We start from the raw sequence: 27,164 nt of genomic DNA, 5'->3' as shown, positions 1-27,164 counted from the left end.
ATACAGGCCTTGGGTTTAACCATCAAACAAAACCAAAACCAAAACAAGACAAAACACCACCATCAGCAACAAAAAGCAGGGGAACAATCCGTGCAATCCAAGCAGCGGCATCTTGAAAAGTCCATGGTTAAACACTTTGAGCACTCGAAGGACACAGCCCTCATTGCCATTGTTACTGTGAAGCCTCTTACCAACCCCTGTGAGACAGTTCCTTGTCGGTCGCACCATTATGAACAGGACAATGAGGCACAGAGCAGGTCAGCGGCTTGTGTTAGAACACATGGCTCACGTGTGCTAAGTAAGAAACAGAATCCCTTGACTTCAGAGGCTTCTGTCTTATTTACTAGGCTCCGCTGGTGACATAATACCAGTCCCTCACACAGATCACAAAGGAGGTTGCAATTTACCAGCCCTGCCCCATGGCTTAGGCAGAAAGGAAGGAGATACTGAACCACCCCAGTGTTAGCAGTAGGGAAAACCTCTTTATGAAATTCTGGCTTGTGAAAATATAAAATTCAAGTGAGACAAGTCTTTGGGCAGTAATTACTTCCGTGCCTAGGGAAACACATTTTACTCCTCCATATGCCTTTATGCCAAGCAGCCCCTGGGGAGAAGTTCCTGGGATGCTCTGATCAGCTCACCTGCTGGATGAGGAGGTTGCAGATTTCCTGGAGCAGCACCGTGAGCCTCCCAGGGGAACGGTACCATTTGCAGGTGGCCCAAATCAGACAGACCACATGGAGCAGAGGCCGAAGCCTGCCCTTCACCTCGGGAAACTCCACGTTTTCCAGGATGTCCAGGTGTTTCTGGAGTGGTAACAGGTGCACGTGGATGTCCTGGGCCTCTGTCAGGGCTGGAAGGAATCAGAGATGGTCAATTGTCCCTGCTGGGGCACCACCTACCTCATAGAACCCCTGTGTCTGGAGAGCAAAGAGTTGGCAATGCCAAGGCTACAATTTCTTCCTCTCCTGAGAAGACAGCCAGAAGATGGGTTTAGAAAGCTTCTTGTTCCTCTATAAAAAGTCTGAAATCTAGAGCACTCTGAAAAATCTAGAGTGATGGACTAAGAGATTCTTTGACAACATTCTTGTATCAGGACTTCTTCCTAGCTTTCCCAGCCTGTCTTGATTATGGTTTTACTTGTGGTGATGAAACACCATGGCCAAAGCAAAATGGAAAGGAAAGGGTTTATTCAACTTATGCTTCCATATCACAGTTCGTGGTTGGAGGAAGTCAGGACGGGAACTCAAGCAGGGCAGGAACTGATGCAGAAGCCATGGAGGAGTGCTGCTTCCTGGCGTGTTCCACATTCCTTGCTCTTTCTGCTTTCTTATGGAACCCAGGACCACCAGTCCAAGGATGGCCCCACCCACAATGGGCCCAGGCTTGCCTACAGTCCAATCTTACAGAAGCAATTTCTCAATGAAGGCTCCTTTATCTCTGATAACTAGGTTGTGTCGTTACCATAAAACACAGCCTCAGTCTGCAGCTCCACTTTAGCTGATCCTCTACCTTGATTCATGCTTGCTAATGACTTTGATGCTATCACAAAGATGACACATAGGCAGTTGATGGGACAAGTGTAAAAACCAGAAAAGTGTGCCTTCAAACACTGACCAGGCACCTCTCAATTCTATGACTTCCGACACATTTAATATCAGCCTCAAAAGTAGGCTGCTCTAGAAGGTAATTTCACGAGTCCTCATGGGAACAGGGGGCGGTTGTAAATGGCCTCTTCCTGGAGAGCAACACAGTGTCAGGACTGTACCCTTTAGTTAATAAACAGCAGCATCTCCTGTGAGAGTTCAATAGAAGCCTTTGTGAGTGAGTGCTTATGAAAGAGAAGTCACAGGGGATGGAGGAGTAGTGTGGCCTAAGGATGGCAAGATGCTGCTGGTTTTCAAAGCCAGAACTGTTCTGTCACCACTCTTGAACACAACTCTGAGGTAGAAACCTTCAGCAGTTATTCTGTGGTAACTGACAGGGAAATGTGGGAACTCGGGTAGCATTGACATGTGCATAGCAACCCAGAGGAAATGGAAGCCAGACTGAAGGGAATAGCTCAGATGATTCCCGGGGGCAGGTGGTGTCTATGAGAGCAGGAAGATAGATTAGGTCATATTATATGGATGAGGCTCCATGTCTACCCTAAGGAAACTCAAAACATCCCTGATTTAGCTGCAACCTTCAATCTATCTGGAATTTTTCTACCATTAGATATATGGCATCCCGTAAGACTTATAAATTCCCTAGGCTCACTGTGTAATTCCACCAGCCCTGTTTGCCTGGGCAAGAGGAGTGGTACCCCTGTTAATTCTTCTGAACCTCTGGTTCAATTGCCATGAGGCCCAAGGGACAGAGGATATATGGGTATGGACACTTGTACTTTCTATCGTAAGTGGTATGAGTCAGTCAAATGACATGGCACTTGGACAAGAGCAGTAATTCTGTGTGGGAGGCTAACAGGGAATACTAGAATCATTGAGTTGGGCAGAGGACCTTAATATCCAACAGCCATTCTAAAGACCACGGGCCCCGGCTTTGCACGTGTTGTTGAGAGCCAAGGTTGAAACACACACAGATAGGGCAAAAGAGGCTGGGACATAAGCACAGGCACCTTCTCTTTGTCAACCTGTATGGAGGGCCTTTAAAACTCACTTTCTTTACACAACTGGACATCTGGACATCCACTTGATTGTTTTAAGACTGTAATATTTGGGAAAGCATGGGTTGCTCCCTAGCTCAAGCAAGGAATGATCACCTTGACTAGAAAAAAAAAAAAACACAAAAAACCATAAAAACCAAAAGACAGCGATAGGTAGAGCTAGGATTATGCCTCGTTTCATTGTTGTTGTTTGTTTTAGATCTATCTTCTCCTCAATTTCTGAAGTGTACTGGTTGCTAGCTCCACTTGGACCCCCAAAGACAACATTTCTCAGTATGAATTCCTGCCCATGGAATAGTGCTTTCATTCAGTTACGCAGCTATCACTTACCCGCCTAAACAAAAGTGCCGTTATCACACCATTGGCGATCTCTTACTGGGCCAGGCTTTACAGTGGATTATTACCAATCGCTCTTCTCCCTTGGCAGCTTGCATAGCACCTTAAGATAACACTAATCCTAAGGGTCAGTTCTAGCTGGATTATTCCAAACCCTCTGTCCAAACTGTGTCCTGCCTTCAACAATAGGATCTTACCTTACACCACTTTAGGAGGTGTACTGGCTGGTTTTGTGTCAACTTGACACAAGCTGAAGTCATTATAGGGAAAGGAGCTGCAGTTGAGAAAATGCCTCCATGAGGTCCAACTGTATGTAAGGCATTCTCTCAATTAGTGATCAAGGTGCGGGCGGCGGCGGGGGGGGGGGGGGAGGCCCTTGTGGGTGGTTCCATCGCTGGGTTGGTAGTCCTGGGTTCTATAAGAAAGCAAGCTGAGCAAACCAGTAGAAGCAAACCATTAAGGAACATCCCTCTATGGCCTCTGCATCAGCTCCTGCTTCCTGGCCTGCTTGAGTTCCAGTCCTGACTTCCTTTGGTGATGAATAGCAACATGGAAGTGTAAGCTGAATAAACCCTTTCCTCCCCAACTTGCTTTTTGATCCTGATGTTTGTGCAGGAATAGAAACCCTGACTAAGACAGGAGGCAACCAAAGGTAATGGTAAGTCTATATTCTTTGGGGAGTCTCTTGAACCCAACCAACAACTCAGAGATTTCCCATGCTGATTAGATAGTTATAGCTCCTGTGGGGAGAATTATCACCCTATGTGGTATTATATATATACATACATATCATAAAATAATGTTTATTTGTGGCTTTTCAAGCATTTAATATTATTTCTCTCACCGTTCCCTCTCTGGATGACCCTTTCTTTGCTTCTGCAGCTAAAGACTCAATAGGAGCTACAATAAGAGAGAACATGCTGAGTTTGTCTTTTTGGGTCTGGGTCAACTTAGTGTATTTTTCAGCCCCACCCACTACCTGCAAACTTTACAGTTTACTTTCTTTGCAGATGAATAGGATCTCAGAGTGTATATGTACCACATTGTCACCAGCTGAAGGACATTTAGGTTCCTTCCATTTCCTAACTACTTGGAATAGAGCAGCAGTGAACATGGCACTTAACTGTGGAGCAGGATGTCAGGTTTTTTGCAGAGACATATGACAGAGATGGTTTAGCTAAGCCATATAGTCTATTTTTTTAAGGTTTTTGTTTGTTTGTTTTTGAGACAGGGTTTTTCTCTGTATAGACCTGGCTATCCTGGACTCACTCTGTAGACCAGGCTGGCCTCAAACTCAAAGAGATCTACCTCCCTCTGTCTCTTGGGTGCTGGGATTAAAGGTGTGTGTCATCATTTTTAGTGTGCAGCTATTTTCAGCTTTTTAAAAGAGTTCTCCCCACTAATTACTGAAGTGGCTTCAACCATTTGCAACAGGGTTCTCCCCCCCCCCCCCCCGCACGCACCCTCCCTCCCCCCCAGTGCCTTCTGCATTTGCTGTTTTGTTCTTCTTACTCTGACTGGAGGGAAGCTGAATTTCAAAGCAGTTTTACTTTGCATTTCCCTAATGGTTAAGGATGCTGAACACTTTTAAAAATACTTCTTTTGAGGAGTCTCTGTTCACTTATAGAGCCCATGTTTCACAGGGTTTTTTGTTTTCTAGATTCTTTGTTCTTTTGAGATCTCTGCATATTCTAGAAATTCATCCTCCCACGGATGTCTAGTTGATGAAGATTCACCCCCACTCTGTGGGCTTTTTTGTCACTTAATTGCTTTTTTAAAAAATTTGTTTGTTTGTGTTTATTTTCTGTGCAGAAGCTTTTCAGTGTGATGAGGCTGTATTCCTTAACCAGTCACTTTAATTCCTGAGTGAACGGAGTCCCACTCAGAAAGTCCTTTCCCTACGTGCTGGAGGGTAGGTATTGCTTATGTCTTCTTCTGGCTGCTTCAGTGTTTCACAATTCACCCTGAGGCCTCTGATCCATTCACACTTGATGCTTCTGCAGAGTAAAAGCCTTTCGTCCTACCGTGGACATCTGGCTTTCACAACAATGTTTGTTAACAATGCCTTCTTTTCTCCAGTGTGTATTTGGGACACCTTTGTCAATGTGAGATGGCTGTAGTCATGAGTCCTCAAGCTTGTGTTTTCTGATTTGTTCTGTTGTTCTACTTGTATGTTTTTATGCCAGTCTCGTGCTATGTTTATTATTATAGCTTGAAATCTGATATGCCATACTGGTATGTATGTGTGTGTATGTGTGTGTGCATGTGTGTGTGTGCCACAGGCACAGATACAAGCAAGAGCTGGAAGTCAAATATATTGCTGTATGAATCTCCACCTTCCCCCCTTGAGACAAGGTATCTTACTGGATCAGAAGTTTTCCTTTCAACTAGGATGGCTGACCAGAAACTATTGGGCTCTGGATTCTCTGCCCTGCAATGCTGGGTTAACAGGTACTCATATCTACAGCCAAAATTATTTGGGTGCCAGGGTTTGAACTCAGGTCCTCAGGTTTGCAGAGAAAGTGATTGTCCTGAGCCATCGTTCCACCTGTGCATTCTAGATTTTGTATAGTTTTATGGTGCTGTACTATATTTATTTATTTAAACCTTGTTAGGCATGTGCAGTATTTTGCTGGTAAACCCTTAATAACAAACTATAAGGGAAATGCTTTTATGTATCCATTTGCTAATTTCTGCTATAAATATTCACAATATGTGAACTATGTCTGGTTTTAAGCTACTGGCTTATCTGAGTACTTCTCTGGAAGTAGGGGTGGGAAATGAAGAGAGATGTACAGAAGAGTGGGCCAGCCCTCTGTGGCTCCAGTGCAGCCCAGGGCTTTGCCTTTTTCTCAGGCACTCTACCTTCAAACATCTCTGGTTGGAGCTATGACTTCACTGTACCCCCCTCCTTCCCCAAAAGTCAGGTGTTGAAAATTAGTGGTCAATGGGAAGAACTAACTAGAGGAGCTGATTAGGCAATGAGGGGGTCCTCCCTTGTGGCTAGGATTAAAGGCTTCTTGTACCATTCTGCTAGCTTGCCTTCCACTTCCACATGTTAAGACAGAGCATTTCTCCCCACAATAGGATGTGCAACCAAGTGCCATCCTGCAAGTAGAGAGCAACCCTTACCAGACAACTGAACTCCTTGGTTATAGTCTTGATCTCAGTTTCCAAATTTATGATAACTAAATGACCCAGTCTGTGGTGGCTGTTAGGGTCATATAGGTACACCAAGACAATTGGAAACCGGGTTGTTCTGTGTCAACCATTCCTGCTAATGACCAGCAAGAGAACTCCCTAGCTAGATAGTCTTGCCCTGAGGGGACAGTCATTTCTACTTGCTGTTTTCCAAGCATCTTCAACTTCTAATCAGTTCACTTTCCAATCATATTTGTTCCCACACTTCATCCTTAGTTCTCTGACCTGTGCTCACACCCAGATACTCCACTTCCTCCCTCGCTCTTTAGTCCATACAAGCCAATGAACTGGCCAATGGTGGCTAATAAGAATGATGAACTCACTGCATCTACTCAGGATAAAGAAAGCCAGATGTTCTAAAATTAGATTAGACATGATAAAAACCAGTCAATGGCCTTTAACACCTCTTTAGTTGTGTAGGCTCTGCCAAATTCCTGATCAAGGCGCTCCCTAACACCTCTAATCTAATTTTCTTTTTCTCCCATCATGGGAATTGAATCACATATTTAAAGGACTTCTGCTGCTGCTGTACTGTATGTTTGATACTATCATAGTGCTGTTTGTTTTTCAAATATCACTCCAAGCATACAGTAGATTGGAAAGAAAGGGTTGTTTGTTTGTTTGTTTGTTTGTTTTAAAGCTGACCTACAGAAACAAATCTTTTCCAACCACAAATGCATGTGAGCAGTGAGTTTCCTAATGTGCTAGTGTGAGAGATATGTGTGAGCATGGAGTAACCAATTCAGAGCACACTGTTAGCTGGGCTCTAAACATTAGGCATTTGCACATTGTATGTGTCATATATGTGCTGTGGACCCTATAGCACTACTTCCCCAGTGAAAATGCCCACATAAAATAGGTAAAAATATAATGATTCCTTGAAGTTCACAGGGGGGATCTATTTCAGGTCCCCCTGCCAATACCTAGAGCCATAAATGTTCAATCTCCTTGTATCAAAGGTGGGCTATTTATGTATAATATAGACACACAGTGATGTATATTTGTAGTGTTGGCTTTTTTTTTTTTTTGAGACAAGCATCTCATTGGTCTCAGATTTGAGATCTCCCAGTCTCAGCCTTATAGGCACTAGGATTTATAGGTATGCATGCACCACTATGCCTGGCCTTCCTGCATTCTTTTTTTTTTTTTTCTTTTTAAAGATTTATTTATTTATTTATTATATGTAAGTACACTGTAGCTGTCTTCAGACATTCCAGAAGAGGGCGCCAGATCTCGTTGCGGATGGTTGTGAGCCACCATGTGGTTGCTGGGATTTGAACTCTGGACCTTCGGAAGAGCAGTCGGGTGCTCTTACCCACTGAACCATCTCACCAGCCCTCCTGCATTCTTGAAATCTGCTCATACTAACTAGTAGACTATAAATCCTATAGAGAAAGCTGTGCACAGTGGTATTTAGAGAATAACAACAGTAAATAAATCTATGTTTTTGGTATAGAACAAAATGAAAAGCATGGTCACTTGAGTCCACGAAGACCAACCTACATATATGGAGGGCTGATTGTATATAAAATGAAAACTTATTTCAACCCCAAGTAGAAAAATGATATAATTTATGGAAACAGGGCATTTTAAAAATCATTTTATAAAATACTTGACCAGTCATTTCTCAAATTCACAATGGTATACCATAACAAACTCTGGGGATACCTGTGTATTTCAATGGAAGTTCAAATTAGGAGCATACATAATATCCCTGGCACACAGTACCTCTGGAGAAAGAGGGAATTGAAGCTTCAACAAACATCTTGTTCAAAGCAGCCGTATCTGCTGGCTCAGGAGCCATTGTAACGGCATGGGGGCCGGGTAGACTCTATAGACTCAGGACTCTATGGCAGCTCTTCTCTGTTGTATCGATCTCTTTAAAACTTCAGCATTGAAGCTCAGTGTGATTATTCATGCCTATAATTCCAACACTTAGGATTCTGTAGCAGGAGACTGGAGTTCAAGGCCAGCCTAGGCTACATACTAACCTCAATGCCTACCTTAGGTAACTAGAAAGATGCTATCTTAACAACAACAACAACAAACAAACAAACAAAGAGACACACAAAGAAAAGAAGAGACAAAAAGATACCCTGTCACTGGTTATTTTATTCCCAAGGGCAGAAGGACAGAGTAAGATGACAGTGTGGTCAGCTAGTGAGCTCTGGATATAGGACACCACCCTTGTTAACAGAACAAGTAGACCTTGATTAGGTTTATATTTTGTACCTGCATGGAGCAGAGTATTTAAAGAAAGTTGTGGGAGAAGAGAGTACTTGAAATTCACTATTTGGATTAAGCTTAATTCATAAGAAATTGAAAATACCTTTAAAAGCACGTTTGGCCTTTGTCTTAGTCAGGGTTTCTATTCCTGCACAAACATCATGACCAAGAAGCAAGTTGGGGAGGAAAGGGTTTATTCGGCTTACACTTCTATGCTGCTGTTCATCACCAAAGGAAGTCAGGGCTGGAACTCAGGCAGGTCAGGGAGCAGGAGCTGATGCAGAGGCCATGGAGGGATGTTCTTTACTGGCTTGCCTCCCCTGGCTTGCTCAGCCTGCTCTCTTATAGAACCCAAGACTACCAGTCCAGAGATGGTCCCACCCACAAGGGGCCTTTCCCCCTTGATCACTAATTGAGAAAATGCCTTACAGTTGGATCTCATGGAGGCATTTCCTCAACTGAAGCTCCTTTCTCTGTGATAACTCCAGCTGTGTCAAGTTGACACAAAATTAGCCAGTACAGCCTTCAATATTAAGAACAAGAAGGGGTTTAGTAGAAAAATGGGGGAGTGCAGGGTGGGGAGCAAACACACCAGAAAGGGAAGAGGAAATCGTGGGGAAATGCACCTATGTCTTGTCATAGACCTTTCTAGCTCCACAACTTTGACAAAAGCTGATCTTGTCTGGCACTCAGAGGGACGGGAAATTGCAGTCCCATCTGAACAGAAAATCCAGGATGGTGCTAGAAACATACAGGAGATTTCTCAAGATGCCCAGGGCAGTGCAGAGGGACCTGACCTCCAGAGGGGAGATGTCACCTCTGTCACTGCATGTATTCATAGCTTGGTGCAGCTGATAACATTCTCCCATCTAGATTATCTAACAAGCTCTGAGGGAAGCAAGGAAGCAGGCACACCAGAGCCAGAGTTCCAAGCACGGAGAGGATTGCACAGTTTATCTAAGGCCACAGGGCAGCTGACCTACAAACCCAGCTGCTTCCAGATTTGCTATTCCTGCCACCATGCTGTCTCATACCAGATAAGAAGGTAACAAGGAGGTGAACATGCTGACATCACAAAGAAAGAAGTAGACACGGCACTAATGACAACTTTGAGTCAAATAGATTTGTGGAGACACTTGCCCTTACGGGTCCTCACCTGCTTCAACGTCTCTGAACATGGCTTTGAAGGCTGGCAAGTAGCTGCTCTGAAGTTTGTCCAGGAGTTCAGCCATTCCCTTCACCTTGATTGTCATTAGTTGATTATAAATGTGTTCCAGGTCCTCACACCTGCAATGCCCAGGAGGGGGATGCAAGTGAGCACAGGGAAATGCTGTCACACTGTAATGTCCCACCCTCCTGCGGGCAGAGAAGAGCCCTGCCGCAGGTGCCTGCACAGAGACTGACCTCCATCCCCAAGAACCAAACTCAGACATCTGTTTCAGAACAGCGAGGACAAAGCCGGAGTCAGAAACAAAGGCTCAAAGCTCCAGCAACACTGCTGTGACCAGACCAGCTGGTGACCCAAAAGCTTGGCAGCTGGAGGTCATTAGTTCTTACAGCAAGGTTGGGGCAGGGAAACAGAATCATTGTTGAAGTGGGACATCTAGAGAAGGGCTTCAACATAGGTCAGGAAATGGTCAGAAACCGGGTAACCATGGGCTTCTCAGCATGGCAGTGAAGAGGCACTGGAGCCCTACAGGACAGTTGGTCCTACGGATATGACACAGACACTCTGTTCTATGTAGGGTCAGGGACATATGCCTCCAACATCTGCCTGCCTCCTCCAGAAAAGACTTACCAGCACAATGATAAATAGGAGTGAAGCCATGGAGGGTAGGAAGAGAAGTATTCAGAATCTAGAGTTAGGTAATTCTCATCACCTTTTGGGGGAAAACACAGGGGATGGGAATGATGAGCTGAGACCCAGGACAGGCAGTTCTGTGGCCAATGTCCAAAATCCCTTCTCCTTCCACCCCAAGCCCATATCCTTACAGAAGTATATACATCTAACCTTGAATGTCCCAGAAAAGGGGAGCAGAAATTAGAGTAAATGTACTAAGAGTCTGGGATGGAGAGATAGCTCAGTGTTTAGGAGTACTTACTACTCTTTCAGAGGACCCAGGTTTGGTTTCCAGCACACACATAGTGATCCACAACTATTTTTAACTCCAGTTTCAGGGGACTGTACAACTGTGATGCACATACATACATGCAGGAACAATATTCATTCACAGAAAAAAAATCTTAAAAATCTCACAAAGGAGAAAGTACAATGTTTTCAGTCTCCATTCAATTATATACATATTGATTAAAGATTCCCGATGATCTGACAGTGTCCCAGAAAGGAAGGGTGGCTACTGAGCTTCAGGGAAAGATTGTGTCCCCAGTTTACAGAAATAAACTGTACTGAGCCAAGGACACCCAGTTATCAGCCCTAGGGAAGATGAGAAATAACCGGAGGTGGGACCAGAGTCAATGGTGGCTCCCGAAGACCAGCCCTGGCTTTCTCTTCTGTAACCAGTTCTCTCCCAGCATCTGAGCATGTGCCTCCCTGCCTACCTGCTCTTCCAGAACTCCAGCTCCACCTTGGGGGTGGGATTTTCTCCTTGTATGAGTGCCTGAGAAGACTCCCTCTTGAGTACCACCTGGACTTGGTGGCTCCATTTGATCACTGCAGACTCCAAGGCATAGAGAGTTGACTTGTCTATGGAATCTGAGCTGCAAAAGACAAGAGAAATCTCCCAGTGTGTGTGAAAAGAACTTAAGCCTATATTTACCTGTCCTCTGTGGCTATAACAAAATTCCCCAGTCTGGGAAACCTACAAAAAAAAACTTCATTTAGCTCATGCTTTGGAAGGTCAGAAGTCCATGACAAGGTGCAGGATGTACTGTGGATGGCACTATGGTGGTAATGAACGCATGGAGATTCACACAGCAATGAGGAAAGCCAAAAAGAAGTCAGGGGCTAGCTTTACCCTTTTATAACAGTTCATCTGGAGGGAGCTGAGGTCCTCCAGGACTTACATTAGTTCTCTCTGAGGGAATGCTCACAATGACCTAACTGCCCTGCACTAAGCTCCAAGACTTAAGGATGCCACCACCTCCCCACAAAGCAACACTGAAAAAAATGCCAATGCACAAAACCTTGGGGGAACAAACTTAAGCTAGTTCAAGAAATATTCCTGAGTGTTCTCTAAAAGAGAACCTCCAGTCTTTTTTAAACAGGTGGAAAATTCTACTTAACCTACAAATCATTTTGTTTTTTAAGTGTGTTTGAGTGTTTGCGTGACTGTGAATGTATGTATATGTTCACATGGATGTGTATATGTTGGTGCCTTGCCTGTGCACATGAATATGGAGGCCAGAGGTTGCTATCTAATGTCTTTGGCATCTTTCTGCCTTCTGTTTTGATACAGAGACTCATTGGTTTGGCTAGGCTGGCTAGCCAAGGAGCTCCAGGGATCCACTTGTCTCCAACTCATTTATCCTCCAGTGGACACAATTTCATGCTCAGTGTTTTGTGGGTGCTAGGGAGCTAAACTCAGGTCCCATGCTTTTGTACCAGACATTTTACCAACAGAGCCCACTCTGGGGCCTTTAACCTATGATTTCTACCCCTTTCCCCTGTAATAGATTCCTTTAAAGCACATTAACAAACTGTCTAGATCCTTTTCTGAGTAAACATGCTTACTCTTGTGTATAGTCAACATTATCAGTATAGTCATGGGTCCACTGATATTCTGAAGACGAATTTAAGAACTTTAAATGGCACAAAATTTTGTCAATGAATGAAACATTGAGAAGCCAGCCAAATGTCCATCCCTGCTTTGACTCTCACCAGAGGACAAGATCCCTGCATAGCACAGAAGCTGATTCCTTGGCCAATGAGCTCTTCCAGGAGACAGTTTGACACATCTACCTCCCCAGGACTTACCAGAATGATTCTACTCTCTCGTCAGATTTCCAACAAAGAATGGAATTCCTAAGTATTCCCCTTCAAACATGCATACACACACACACACACAAAAAAAAAAAACCACACACACACACATCACCCCCACACAAGCATGAACACACACTTACATACACTAATATACACATACTCCACGTACACACAAGCATGCACACACACAAACACACATACACACTTCATATACATACCCAGATACCACAATAATTGTAACTGCATTTTCATTTTAAATAAATTAAAATAAATCATGGGCTGGCTCCTCTTCAGGGTATTAACAGGAAACTGTATGTGCCAGGCAACAGGGACACAGGAATGGAGAAAGGAAATGTATGGATGTATAGATGCTATTTTTACACTGGGAACTACCTCGACTTAATGTGAAATTCATATTTGCTCAGAAATGATACAGCACATGTGATTATGAAAGACATTAAAAAATGCTTTCCTCCCCCAAATGATGCAGCCTGTGTGGAAATTATCTAAGATGAACATACGAAGACAGACTCAATAAGGTTTGTATACATGAGCTGAATGTTATTGAGGTATGGTATAGAAGAGCTAGGGGTAAGGGAAAGATTAATCGTATTTATTTTGAAAATTAGACATTTTTATTAAACTACAGTAAGTTTTCCGGTTAACTAGGATGCTACTTCAAATTATATACAGATATATAATCATTTCCCACATAAAACTACTGAGAAGCATGCTGCAATTGCATGCTTTACTTATTCTTCAGGTACATCAGAGCTCCTGAATCAACACGATGACAGCCAGACCACACTTATGCAGGAAGATGACCTGTTACCACAAATGCATAGAAATGCTGGGTAAAAATATAAGAAACTAATATTTACCTACATAGTCTGGATTGGAATGGAAAAAACCTCTTGGGTACAAAGACAAAGAAAACTCAAAGCTGAAAGAGTTGAGAGGAACTAGATGGAAAACATAATGTTGTAATGCAGAAGATCCGGTGTGTTGGCATAGGACTGTTACCCTACCCTTGGGGAGGTTGAGGGAAGAGAATCTTGAGTCTGAGGCCAGCTTGTGTTATGTATAAAACCCTAGGATGGCTTAGAACAGAGAATGAGAGCCAGTCTCAAATAAATAGGCAAAACCAACATAAACAATGAAGGCTGTAGTTTTAATGCCCACTCAAGGGCAGGGGGCATTGACTCTCCAGTAGAGCCATATTTTTCTGAACTTGAGGTTAAAAAACAAACAAAAAATCTCTAGGGTGTGAAAAGTCTGCAGCTGCTGGGAATGGAGGCTGGAATGGCAGAGCCTGCAAGCCATAACTGTGGCATTGCATACTGGAGAATGCAGGTAAGAGCTGAATAGCCACTGGATTGGCTATCAGTTGGACATCATCCATATCTCAGGAACACGGAAATGCCATGGTTGATCTGAGTCCTGGAATTATTTGGGTAAAATAAAAAATGCCACATTGCTAAGAGAACCTTAGGAGACTGCAAGCAGCAAGACTGGGCAAGGGGTGTAATCAGTGTGAATACAGAGTCCAAGGACGTTGGCAGAGTCAATAGTGGGCTTGTGTGTGGACTGAGAAATGCAAAGTCAGGAACAGGAAAAGCCCTGGGGAAGATGGTACAAATGAACCAGTTTCTGAGCCATGGCCAAAACCTATGGGCTGGTGGTACTTACACAGGCTCACTGTGGCCATCCACAAACTCCACTTTTTCTGAGCCAACTGGAAGAGGCAACAAGGTTCTCCCCTTCATGTGCTCAAAGATCACTAGGAGGTCAGACTGCAGGGTGTGGGCATGATGTCTGATGTCTTGACATACCATGTGGGGCCATTCTAAATGGTTCTTTTCATTTTCCAGGACAGGAATAATGACCTGAAAGAGAGAGAGACCAAGAAAGCAAGAGGATTGCAAATTCAAGCCAGCCTGTGCTACATAGTGAGACTTTGTCTCAATAGGAAGAAGAAAAGAACTCAAATGGAATTACCTTGCATGGGTAGATAATGCTGCTTCCAGAAGTCATGGGTTATTTAACCCCCAAATTCTAGTACACTGGATACTTCCCTATGGTCTACTGGGGAAAGAGCCTCCAAAGGCTCTCAAAACAATGCATCCTGCTTTTGACTGCTCACTAGAACTAGGCAGTAAGATCCTATTGCTGAAGACAACACACACATTGGATACAGGACATAGGGAAGTCAAATGAGAATTGAACTAGATAGTACTGGAAAGTACTAGGCCAGCTGTTGGGGAAGAAAAGTTATCAGTAATTTAACCCAGAAGTAGACACTGTGTATCACAATACTGACTTGCCAGACAAAATACACCCATTGATGGAACAGTGACATGACTGTTGTGGGTATAACCAACTGCTTCTTCACTGAAGCTGAGGCCCCCTCCATAGATGGGAATGCATTGGTGGAATTGTAAACCTGGTGAAATGCCCATGGTTGCTGAGGTTGTTGGCCCTATGAGAGAATCTACTAGTAGTGTTCTGATAAATGGGCATGTTGTTAAGTTGCCTTGCATAGTGGGGGTCTGAAGGAGAATGTCCCCCATAGGCTCATGTTTGAGTTCTTTGACCCCACTGGTGGAACTGTTTGAGAAGGATTGGAAGGTGTGGCCTTGTGGGAGGAGGTTTGTCACTCGAGGTGAGCCCTTAGGTTTCCAAGACTTGTACCATTCCTATTATAGTGTCCTATTTCTTCCACCTGCCTGCAGATGATGTAAGCTCTTGGCTGTTGCTCCAGTGCCATGCCTACCTGCTGCTGTACTCTCCACCAGGATGGTCACAGACTACCTATCTGGGACTGTGGGCCCCCATAAGCTCTTACATCTATCAGTTGCCTTGTTCATGGTATCTCTTCACTGGAACAGAAAAGTAACTACAACACCTTCTAAACACTCGCAAGCTGCTATAGCAATTGGCCTGAGTCAGAAAAGCCTGTTGACAATGGACAGTGGTTAAATCAGAAAATCATAACCTGTCAAAGTACTCAGAATAAGAGACCGCTGAATACTCAGGTCTATATAGAACATCTCTATCACTCAAACCAAGGCCTGGGGGATCCTATAGATGAGGGGAAAGCAGGACTGTGAGCATCATAGGATGAGGCAGAGAGCTATAAAATGTTGTCTTCTGGGTGTGGCATGGTTCTGGCAATCAAGAACACACAGAAGCTATGATCATTTGAACAAGACAGGCACATAGACAGACACACAGACACACAGATACACAGATACACACACACACACATCCACACACGGGGGTGGGGCAACTGGTTAGGAAGAAGTGGTCATCAGGTATAAAAAAAGAACAAGAGAAGGTAATGGGACATATGCTAATGACAGGTTGTATAAATTTAGAACTATCCATAATGAAAAACTAAAGAAGAATGAAAAAACAAAAACAAAGAAAGACTTAGAAAGAAAATATAATTAGAGGAAGAAGAAATGGAGGAAGGAGCAGGGAGGGGATAGTGGTGAGGAAGCGTTTTCAGAGCCCCATATACATCATTCTTCAGGTGGCTGAAGACCTTACATATTGCCTTGACCTCTGGGGAAGTCAGGAAAGTCCCCAACAGCCTTTCTCCCAATTTCTTCTCATATCCCTCTTGGAAAATGTCCCACAAACCAACAGTCCTCACTAAGAGAAATCAGATACACTAACAGCTTAGCCTTTACTGGGTGGCTTCGATTCCCTGCTAACCCCTGGGATTATTCATACAAGTCAATCACATACTCACACATGAACTAGGGCCACCATTTTGATACTATAAAGTACACCTCCCACAGTTCCCAGTTCACTCTGTTCCCAAAGTCAGCTCCATGTAGTCCTGTATGGCAGACTGATCTGTTCCTCTCACAGCAAAACATGTCAAACACTGTCCATGTCATCTGCTGTGTTGGGGGTCAGATTTTGCTCTCTCCACCACTCCTCCCTCACCAATCCCTCCATTGTCATCAGGGCAAATATGTGTAGACCGAAATCATCACAAAAGACAAAGAGTAAAGACTTTCTTTTCTTCAAAACTTTAGCCATTGTTTTTCTATACCTCAATGTTGAGGTTTGATACGTTGCTATGTATTGTAATGTTAAATACTGGCCTCTAAGGTCTGGTTGTCCCAAGAGACAAGGAGATCTTCCCCATACATAAAGTGATGCTATGTAACCTTGCTCTTAAATTTAAAACTACTGATTGAATAAAGATGCCTATAGCCAGTAGCTGGGCAGAAGAGAGGTATGCAGAGCTTCAGTTCCTGGGCTTGGAGTCTGAGTCAGGGACCATGAGAGGAGAGGAGAAGAAAGAGGAAGATGTAGTGGGGTAGGTGGGTTGTAAGAACATGGCCATGAGGGCCAACCAGTTGGAGTGTGAACAGCCCAGGCAGAACATGGCAAGTTATATCTTGAGTTTATTGACAGGAACTTAGACAAAATAATATAGAGGGTTGATACCTGCCCAGTTCTAGTGCTTGAAGGCTTATAAAAATTATAAAGTTTCTGTGTCTTTTATTTGGAAACTATTTGATCTAAGGTGGGCTAGAAACCCCATTACTATATACCACAATACCACAAGTCCCTAGTGAATTCCACTCAAACCTCCCACAACCTTTTTTCTGTTAGTATACACTTGCCAATCTCTAAGGGATGTGCCAAGGTGCCAGATCTTAGGGAAGAATGTGAGTACTTAAGGATCAATTGAGATTCAGTCTCTGCCTTCGAGATCCTAGAAAAGTCCTTTTCTTGTTCAGCCTTCTACCCTGATTCCAACATAAATGTGACTGACTTAGTATGTGATCCTTTTTTTGTAGGGTTTTCTTGAGCTCTCTATTTAATGATTATCTCCTCTCACTACCTATTTCCAGAAAGACCAGGCCAGAACTATCTATTCTGCAGCCACTGAGGCTTATTCATCAGCTCTGAATAAATTTTTTCCCTATGACTTCTTGGACCTATTAGCAGATAGACACACCCCTGTCTGTCTGGTATTTCCTTGCATTCTATTAGTTGTACTGTAATAGAAAGTCTCTCCTTAGTCAGCAGTCAAGGAAAACTCAGAGGGGGCTGGGGCTAAGCCCAGCTCAGCAGGGGTGTTGGCCTTTTAGGAGCTAAGGCCTCTGCATTTTTTTTTACCTTGATTCCCACTTCTAATTTCTTTTTATTGTTGTTGTTGTTTTCTCTGCTATTGTAATTATTTTTTAATTAAATGTTTTGGTCAGAAATACGTACATAAAAAAAAAAAAAAAAGAAAGTCTCTCCTTGTAAGCTGTGCTTTGCAACTTGTTAGTAATAAAGCTTTGTTTAAAACAGCCCTGAAACTTCAAGAGCAGCTTGATTCAGGAGCTCAAATGGCCATTAGGTCCTTTTTCCCTTGTAAATTCTCTCATCTCTAAAGTATTTTTTCTAAAGCTCCCTCTGGATCTAAGGTGAGCATATCTTATACTCCAAAGATTATACCTTATACACCGTTTAAAGCTCCAGATGAGTGTGAAAGAGATGCTTTCTCTTCCGTGAAAAGTTGGGACAAAGGCTGGACCTCACCCGTATTGTTGCAGATGAGTTCTGCATCCATCTTTCAATGTGGAAAGGAGCCCTAAAGAAAAACTTGTTGGGAGGCCTTAACCAGCACATTTTCACACTAAAGAAGGGAATCCTGATAATGCCCCCTCCAAACATTTCTCCCTTATTTCACCCTGAATTAGCACAGTGGGACAGAGAAGATGCTATGATCATAGCTTTTTCCTCTTACCAATGCCCTCTTCCCTGTTCATGCACACACACAGGGCTGAGGGTGAAATATAGGTAAGGCCCAGGCAGAAAGCAGCATGGTTTACAGCAGGTTTACATGAGGTGCATCCATCTACACATAGAGCAGAAGACCACTTTCTGGCTTAAGCGGTGTGCAGTGATGGGGGAGAGTGGGGGAGGGGGAGTCAGAAGCTAAGTAAGTTACTAAGAAGGAAGGAGAACATAGGCCAAGAGGCCAGCTTTTATAGGGATGTGGAATTAGCTCTGGGGTTCAGGACAGAAGTCGATGGGAAGTCTTAAGGATTCCTGGTACGGGCTTTGAGAAAAAGCCTTTGTGAGTAATGGACCCGAGGTATTTTAAAAGTATTTCATTTAAGATTTAAATAGATAAACATTTACATAGTACAATGAATCATCTACCCACCCTGTACCTCAATCATTCAGTTCCCCAAATATAGATTAGTGTTCCCCCTGCTCTCTTCCTCCTCTATTTTTCCCTTCACACCTTTCTCTGTACAGAATCTTTTATGTAGCTCAAGATATTCTGGGACTCACACTATAGTCCTGGCTGTTCCCAAACTCATAATAATCCTCTTGTCTCAGTCTTTCGTGTACTTTCATTTCAAGTACCGAGCAGCCATCTCCAGTTTTCCATTCTCTTTAAATTTGTTGGTTTTCTTTTCTTTTTCTTTTTTTTTTTAAATTTTAAGTGTATGATTACATTGCCTGCATGTGTCTATGCATTGCGTGTATGTAATGCCCACAGAGGCTAGAAGATGGTGGTGGATCCCTTGGAACTAAGGTTACAGATGACTGTGAGCAGTCATGTGGGTGCTGAGAATCAAACCCAGGTCCTCTGGAAGAGCAGCCAATGCTCTGAACCCCTGAGCTATCTCTCCAATTCTTCATTTCTCTTTCTAACACAAGTGATTACATATTATCTACAAATTCTGCATATTACCACATTATTTACAATAGAAAATAACTAGAATAAATATTTGCCTTAGTTCGCTTTCCATTGCTGTAATAAATAACACAATCCAAAGCAACTTGGGGAAGGCAAAGGTTTATATTACCTCATACTTCCTAGTCACAGTCCTTTACTGAGACCCTCAATAACTCAAGGAATAACCTGGGAGCAGAAATTAAAGCAAAGGCTAGGGAGAATTTCTGCTTCCTGGCTTGTTCTTTATGGTGTGCTCAGCCTTTCTTAATATAATCCAGGACCTCTTTCCCAGGGATTGTACCACCCACAGTGAACTGGACCCTCCCACATCAACCAGCAATCAAGAAAATACCCCATACATATGCCCATAGGCCAATATGATGGAGACAAATGGGAAAATGTGTTATACAGTATAATATATTTGGCTTTAACAAACAAAGAAACAAAAGATCTGTTGTATTCCACAATAGGAAGAACCACGAGGGCATTGACTAAGTGAAAGGACCTAGTGGATCCTCATTGGCTAAGTGAAATGACCTAGTTAATGATAATGATGGTGCTGCCTCTTAAGCTGGGCAAGGAACAAATGCACTGTTGTGGCAGAGGAACATTGGAAAGACAATAGATTGAGGTCCCAGTCACATGCAGAGAGTGATTTCAGGATATGGGGTGTGGGGATGGGGGGTTCAGGAAGTTGGAAAAGCAGAAGCACTGGTCAGAGAGATGGGGGTGCACCCATCACAAAGTGGTGGGGACAGGAGGAGAAAGACTCAAAGAATCCAGAGGCCATGTGACTGGAGGACCTTTTGATTGTTGAAATAATTAAGTGTTAAGTCAAGAGAAACATTGAAAGTCACAAAGAGATAGCTGCTAGGTGACTCCATTCACACAGGTACATGTAGACTAAAAGAGTCACATTCAGGAAGACAACTTGGAGAATGCTGTTTGGGGAGTGTGAGGACAGGGACATGGGTGTTTTTGATGAGTGTACTTTCAATCATGTTGGGTAATGGAGGTCTGGAGATGTATCATACTTGGTGTTTATGCCTGACAACATTGTATTGTGTGGTTAGGAACTCCTGGATGGAAGGATTTTATGTTGTTGCTTTTTTAAAAAAATAAAAATAATACTTTAAAGAGTATTCTCTATCACTATTTCACTGTTTAAGAGCCACATAATTCATTCATTTACTCCTTAACTGTATCCTTTTGTCTTCAATCTAAATTACAAAAAAAAAAATGGATATTTATGCTACATACCTGTACTCTCATCTTTTGGGAGGTGGAGGTGGGAGGATTGGGGGTTAAAGGTCATCCTTACTACATCGAAAGTCAGACCCTGGCCTGGGCTACATGAGACTCTGTCTCAAAACAGAAAGAAAGAAAGAAAGAAAGAATGAGGGGGAGAGAGAGGGAGAGAGAGAGAGAGAGGAAGGAAAGAAGGAAAGGAAGGGAGGAAGGAAGGAAGGAAGAAAGAAAGAAAGAAAGAAAGAAAGAAAGAAAGAAAGAAAGAAAGAAAGAAAGAAAGAAAGGAAAAGAGAAAATCTCTTAAACTGCCTATTTTATGTGTATATGTATGGTCTATGTGCATGTATGCCACATGTGCGTAGGTTTCCATGGGACACAGAAGGTGTCAGATCTAGAGCTGGAGTTGGATGCTGCTGTGAACTTCCTGACTTGGGTATTGTGAACCAAACTCTGCTCCCCTGGAAGTGTGGTTTTATAAGCTGGAAGTCATCTCTCCAGCTCCTAAAGTTACTGTTGACTTCTGGGCTGGATTTCCTTACTGATTATGTAGTCCTGAGTTGTGCTCAACCCTCTGCATAGACTAGTTTGTGTCTGTCTCTAAGCCTTTAAAAAATCATTTTATTTTATTTTATTCTATTTTTTTATGACTACATATCCGTGTGTGCCTATATAAGTGTATATGTACATATGACTTCAGATAGTCATAGAGTTTAGAAGAGGGCATCAAATCCCCCAGAGCTGGAGCTACAGGTGGTTGTGAGCTTCCTGATATGGGTCTTTTGCAAGAACATTATGTACCCTTAACTGCCTCTCCCTGATCAGAACTCAATGTAACACTAAGATTACGGCAGCCTCTGAGACTACATGGCTCTGTCTTTCCTCTGAAGCCAAGGACAATTTCCTATCATCCTTTACCAGGGACATGACCTACAGATGGACTTCTGTACAGGTGGTATTCAAACATAACACAGTAATAAGACTATTCAATTTAAAACCAGGAAAGCACTTAATGCTAGCCTAGCTTCCCCAGACTCCGAATGCTTGCCCATCCATCCTATTCCTCCTTGGGATTCCCTCTTTCACAGCAACTAGGGAGCTAACATTAGATGTAGCAAGGAAGAGTCATGTCCTGGCTTTACCACTAGGGCCAAAGTTTTAGAGAAGTGTTCACCCTCACTGTCTTCAGTTTCAAATACTTTGAACGCATGATCTGATGCATGTGTTTGGGAAGCATCTCATGGATGGGAACTTATTTTCTATTTCTGTGCCATTTCCAGGGCACTAAGCACACAGAACGCCACACAGCTAGTATCTGCACACACTCCTTTCACAACTGGCTAGACCTAGAAAGGGCCAGCCTCTTGAAGCACATGTGCTCAACTCAACTAGCAGGAAAGCTTTCTTCCTTTGGGAAGGTCTAAGGGGTTCAAGATTCTCATCTAACTATCATTGCAAAAATCCTCTGAGCTCTGAAGGCCCAGAGGCTCCACCTGTATCCCTTTTCCCAGAGGTGGGACAGATTCTTCCCAAAGTCTGCTGGCCATTTCCAAAAGATACCCAACTGCTGCCAGCCCAAGGCAGTTCCATAAATGTTTGCATGGTAAATTAAGGACATCAAAATCAAAACCAAACCGCCTCCTTCTAAACTTCTTTGCAAAGGTAGATACTATTTAAAGCAGTGCAGCTCCTTCGCATCCAGCAGACCAACTTTAACTCAAAATTCACCACTTTCTTGTCCTCGGCCCTTGCGTGATGACTTACAAAGCTGCCAGGACTCAGGCATTCTTCACACTATGACTTCCTCTTGAACCAACCCCCTGACCCAAAGCTGGTTCATCTTGTGGCCTGGCTTTCACCCAGACTTGTCCCCAGCTGGCACCCAGCAGATCACCAACCAGGGTCTTGATTTACTGGCAGCCCCGCCCTTCCACTCCCTCCCAGGCTGTGCTCCAATCTCAGCCCTTTTTCTTTCAGACTCCACCACAGACTCCGCCTGTGACCCCGCCCACACACCAATCCCTCTGCAGCGTTGCCCCACCTCTTTGGTTTTGACCCCGCCCCTCATGCACACGCCCCTCTTCCCTCCCTTAGACTTCAGCCTCTGCTAGCAAGGGGCCATCCACCCACCCTCACCTCTGAGAGCAGCGGGGCCAGGTGCTCCAGTGGCACCGCGGGTAGGTCCCCGCAGAGCACCGTGCCGCGGAGGCTGTGATTTCCCGGAGGCTCGGACTTAGTGCGCAAGAAAAAAAGCCCCTTGGCGCGAGCTCGGCTGGGCTCTGGTTCTGCGTCTAGACCGGGTGTCACCACCAGGCCCCCGGGCCCGGACTGAACCACCAGTAGTGGCCGCGGATCCGAGGCAGCGTTGTGATCCAGGAAGGCCTGCAGCAGCTTCCCCGCCTCGGCTGTGCCTGCGCAGCGCTCCCAGGTGCCCGCGGCCGGACGCAGGCTCCGAGCCACAAAAGTCCCCAGGAGCCGCAGCCTCGGGTCTCCAGGCTCCTCGTCCCCAGACTCCGCCAGCGCTGCCTGCTCCTTGGCGCCGGGCATCGCGTGTTGCCAGCTGCAGCGTCTGTTTCCCTAGCGACGGGGATGCCAGGCCCTCCCGCCTCTGCTCTCCTTATATTGGGCACAGGACTCTAGCTCCGCCCCACTAAGTTAATAAGGTAGGCAGGGGCTGAGAAGGGGCGGGGTCGCGTCGTTGTTGCTGGGAAACTGGTAGAAGCTCTCACATCCAAGCTGGTTTGGTAGACTAGTCGTGCTCTGAAGACTACAGGCAAAGGCTTGCGTGGGATTCTTTTGTCTAAGGCCAGATTAAAGTCTTCAGACGCCTCCATACACAAATTGAATAGTTCTCTTACTCTGTCCTAAATATATAATTTTAAAAGTTAATCCCAACGCCAAGCATAATACCATGAATGTAAGAAAGTTGAATGCAATACAATTTTTTCCCCAAGATAACAACTCAAACACTTTCGGAGAATGCTGTTGAATAAAACTTTTTTTTTCCCCTTCAAATTATGGGCTTCCAGCGACACTCGACCTGTTGGTGACACAGGGCTTAATTGTTTCATTTAAATTTGCAATTAAATAAGCATGCGTGTCTAGCAATCACTTCGAATGTCTCCTCTTCAGACATTTATAATAAATTATTGTAAAAAATAACCCCCAGTACCTTGCTTTGCCTGCATCTTCATTTGCCAAAAGGGCAGCTGTGCTGGGCAATGGTCTTCCTTGCGAGTGGCCCGAGGTCAATTCTTAAATATACTGAAGTGCTTGTAAATATGCAGCGTGCTCCCCTTCTGACCTGGAAAATTATCACTCCTCATAGGTTCGATCCTTCTCCATGATCAGAATCAATCACTTGGGTCTTTGTATGCATGTGTAAACGAAGGAATGTGTGTGTGTGTGTGTGTGTGTGTAACAAGGAAATGGACACTCAGCAAGAGGCCTTCGGGTCTGCAAGAACCTCCTGTCTGCTTCCCCCCCCCCCCCCCCCGATTGTATTACCTCCCAGGGACTGCAGGGTTTCTTAGTAAAGTGAATGCTTACGTCAGGCTTCAAGGACTATAAACAGAGTAGCACTCATCAAAGGCAACTTGGCTTAACAAGAACCACTCCCCACCCCACCCCCCAGCCCCGTCCAGGACAGCACCAGTGCCTGGAAGCTGAAATGATTGACTGCTCAATAACTGGGACCCAGGGGTTCTGTGATGAAAATGTTTGCATTAGAAAATGGATCTTTGTGTCTATAAAGAGTGTTTTATCATTGATGCATTAAACAACAAGTGGAGCAATTAAGAAGAAAGGGGCAAAATGAATCTGATAATTGATATTCTCAAAAAGACGTTGGGGGAAAAATAGAAATGTCGGAGGATTCTTACATATCTTAATTCCTTCCTTCCTTCTCTCCTTCCTCCCTTGTTTGCCTCCCTCCTTTTCTCTCCTCTTCCCTTCTTCCTATAAGGAGTAGTCATGTCATTTGGGTGGCAGATCTCCATTGTGTTAATCTGCTTATGTTTTATAGAGAGAGTGAACTCATTTACATCCTATTGGCTCTTCAAATAAAATTTGTGCCCCTCTCACCCTGGCTTTGTTTCCCCTTTATCTTGTTTGTTCTCATACCCCCAACAAATATAAAAACTGGATGAATGATAGGACGGGGAGATGTGTTTGTGGATAGAAAAACTTACTTTGCAAGCATAAGGGTCCGAGTTCAACCTCCTTAGTGCCTGTACTAATGCTTACCATAGCTGTGCACACTTTGGTGGTCAGGAACAGGGGGATCCTAAGAGCTCCCTGGCTAGTTAGCCAACAGTGAACTTCTTCTGAGCCACTGGAGAAATAGGGCAGAGAGCCATAGAGAAAGATTCCATACATCATGCTCTGACTGGCATGGGGCATATCTGCACATATTAGCATGTATGTGAACACATGTGCATGTACCCAGAGAGAATGAATGAGTTCCTGAAGATACCTGCCTAAAGCAAACACCACCATCTGTTTTTGTTTCTCTATAACACACCTGTCCATTTTAGATGCTGATTTTTTTCAATTCCTTGATAGGTTTTATTAAAAGCAATTGATTTTTTAAAAATAATATTGAATAGGTATAATAAGAAACTATCCCCAACCTAGCACTTTAAAATATTGGTAAATACTTAACATAGACATTTTGCAGTGGGTGAGGATTCTGAGAAAAGCTTGTTTTGATGGTTGTGGATTAGGATTTTTAGTGATGTTGAAGATAAAATAGCTCCCATTAGGAGCTCCATCAATCATTAGAAGGCTTGAGCAGGCTTGGGGTGTTATGTGCAAGATGGCACACTCTCCAAATTGGCAGGTCAAGGATGAATGCTGGCAGGAGGTCTTTTTTCTTTATCCATAGCCTCTTTGCTTTTAATTGGTGTGTGTGTGTGTGTGTGTGTGTGTGTGTGTGTGTGTGTGTGTATTCCTACGTACACACCTGCTCAGTCTGAACATTACTTGCCTATATATATTTTAGGGTTGACCATTTGGTTTTGGATAACCAGTTGGTTTGCTTCCCTGGGGAAGACAGTTTCTCCTGCTCTCAACAAGTATTTGCCTGTAGGCCTGTAGTTCTTTGTCTAGGGTTGAAGTATTGTGAGCTTTCTTCATTAACATATGTATTGGTGATGCCCTTGTTCAGGTATGGGTTTTATTTTTACCATTCTTCTTTAACTTTACACAAGTTTATTTCCATATATATAAATATATATATATATATATCTTAGTCAGGGTTTCAATTCCTGCACAAACATCATGACCAAGAAGCACTTGGGGAGGAAAGGGTTTATTCAGCTTACTCTTCCACACTGCTGTTCATCACCAAAAGAAGTCAGGACTGGAACTCAAACAGATCAGGAAGCAGGAGCTGATGCAGAGGCCATGGAAGGATGTTCTTTACTGGCTTGCTTCCCCTGGCTTGCTCAGCCTGCTCTCTTATAGAACCAAGACTACCAGCCCAGGGATGGTTCCACCCACAAGGGGATCTCCCTCTTGATCACTAATTGAGAAAATGCCTTACAGCTGGATCTTGTGGAGGCATTTCCCCAACTGAAGCTCCTTTCTCTGTGATAACTCCAGCCTGTGTCAAGTTGACACAAAACTAGCCAGTACAGTATATATATATATATATATATATATATATATATATATGTATGTATATATGTATATGTATATGTATATCTATCTATATATATAAAGTTATATAGTGTACAACAAAAATAAATATGTCTACAACAGTTGCTCGTGCCTATAATCCCAGCATGTGGAAGACTAAGATAGAGTAACCACAGCCAAGGCTGAGACTAATCTGATATATATAGTAAGGTCCTATCTCAAATAAATATAAATAAATAAGCACATCAAGGCTGGGATGTGTGCTTGTAACCTCAACACTTAAAGATAGAGGCCAGAGGACCAGTAAGTCATTATCCTTAGCTACATCGAGAGTTTCAGCCACATTGTGCTCTGTGAGACTATATATCAAAAGGTGGGAAAGTTCACTCTATTTCATGGAAATGCTCATTGTTTTATTTGTAAAGCTATAATCAAATATCCTAGACATCAAACATCATAATCAAGTGTGTTACTAGTGGTGTCTTCGTTATCCAATCTAGTAGGCTTTGTCTCTTAATGTGCATATTGACTTTGTTCAGCTCAGTTGATTCATGGATAGGGACGCATTCATCCTTCGGCTTTATAACAAGTACTCTTTTTCTTTCTCCTTCCCACGTAACTAACGGCTTCTTGTTAGTCTCCTCAACTCTCTCCCCTGTTCCTGCCCCTTCAACGTCAGTACTGGAATCATCTGCTTAATGCCCTCTCTCTTCTCACTTCCCAACATCTCCTTGCATGAACGTGTTCATCCAAAACAACAATTCTTCCCTTTAGTCAAATGCACACACACACACACACACACACACACACACACACACACACACACTTTTATATACACCCCATACTTGGATAAGGGATTGTATATTGAATACATCTTATCCCCTCAAACTGAAACAGAATAAAAAGGAAAATTTAACTGGATATAGGCAGAGAAAATGAGCCCTTTATATCAGAGATCTGGTTTAAGTCTATCTAAACCATCAACAAAGGACTATAATCTCTTTTCTGAAACACACACACACACACAATATATTAAACCATATTTAAATTCAAAGTATATATCTCAAATCCTTTGAATTTTTTGACTTATTTTTATCTTATTTGCTTGTACAACTATACCATGAGTTCTATAAGCCACCTCATAGTATTATTTATTAAAGTTGCTTAGGTGAAAATATGTGTGGTGGTTTGAATGAGAATGG

The 27,164-nt window shown here is 43.4% G+C and overlaps 1 protein-coding gene across 1 annotated transcript in view; it reads right to left on the bottom strand.

Annotated features, from left to right (window-relative positions):
* The window catches only part of Dnah9 (dynein axonemal heavy chain 9), a 352,309-nt gene extending 329,333 nt beyond the window's left edge, over nucleotides 1–22,976 (bottom strand). Inside the window, exons 1-5 of the mRNA XM_021178488.2 lie at nucleotides 22,459–22,976; nucleotides 14,061–14,257; nucleotides 10,988–11,146; nucleotides 9,585–9,715; nucleotides 642–853 (exon numbers count right to left, since the gene is read on the bottom strand). Coding sequence (XP_021034147.1) covers nucleotides 642–853; nucleotides 9,585–9,715; nucleotides 10,988–11,146; nucleotides 14,061–14,257; nucleotides 22,459–22,869 — 1,110 coding nt within the window. The 5' untranslated portion in view covers nucleotides 22,870–22,976. The remainder of the gene's footprint in view (nucleotides 1–641; nucleotides 854–9,584; nucleotides 9,716–10,987; nucleotides 11,147–14,060; nucleotides 14,258–22,458) is intronic.
* Between the last annotated feature and the right edge of the window lie 4,188 nt (nucleotides 22,977–27,164).

This window comes from Mus caroli, unplaced genomic scaffold (genome assembly GCF_978045245.1).
Source record: "Mus caroli unplaced genomic scaffold, Mus_caroli_1 scaffold_13, whole genome shotgun sequence".
Classification (NCBI taxonomy): Eukaryota; Metazoa; Chordata; class Mammalia; order Rodentia; family Muridae; genus Mus; species Mus caroli.
This window is presented reverse-complemented; position numbering and strand designations above follow the sequence as displayed.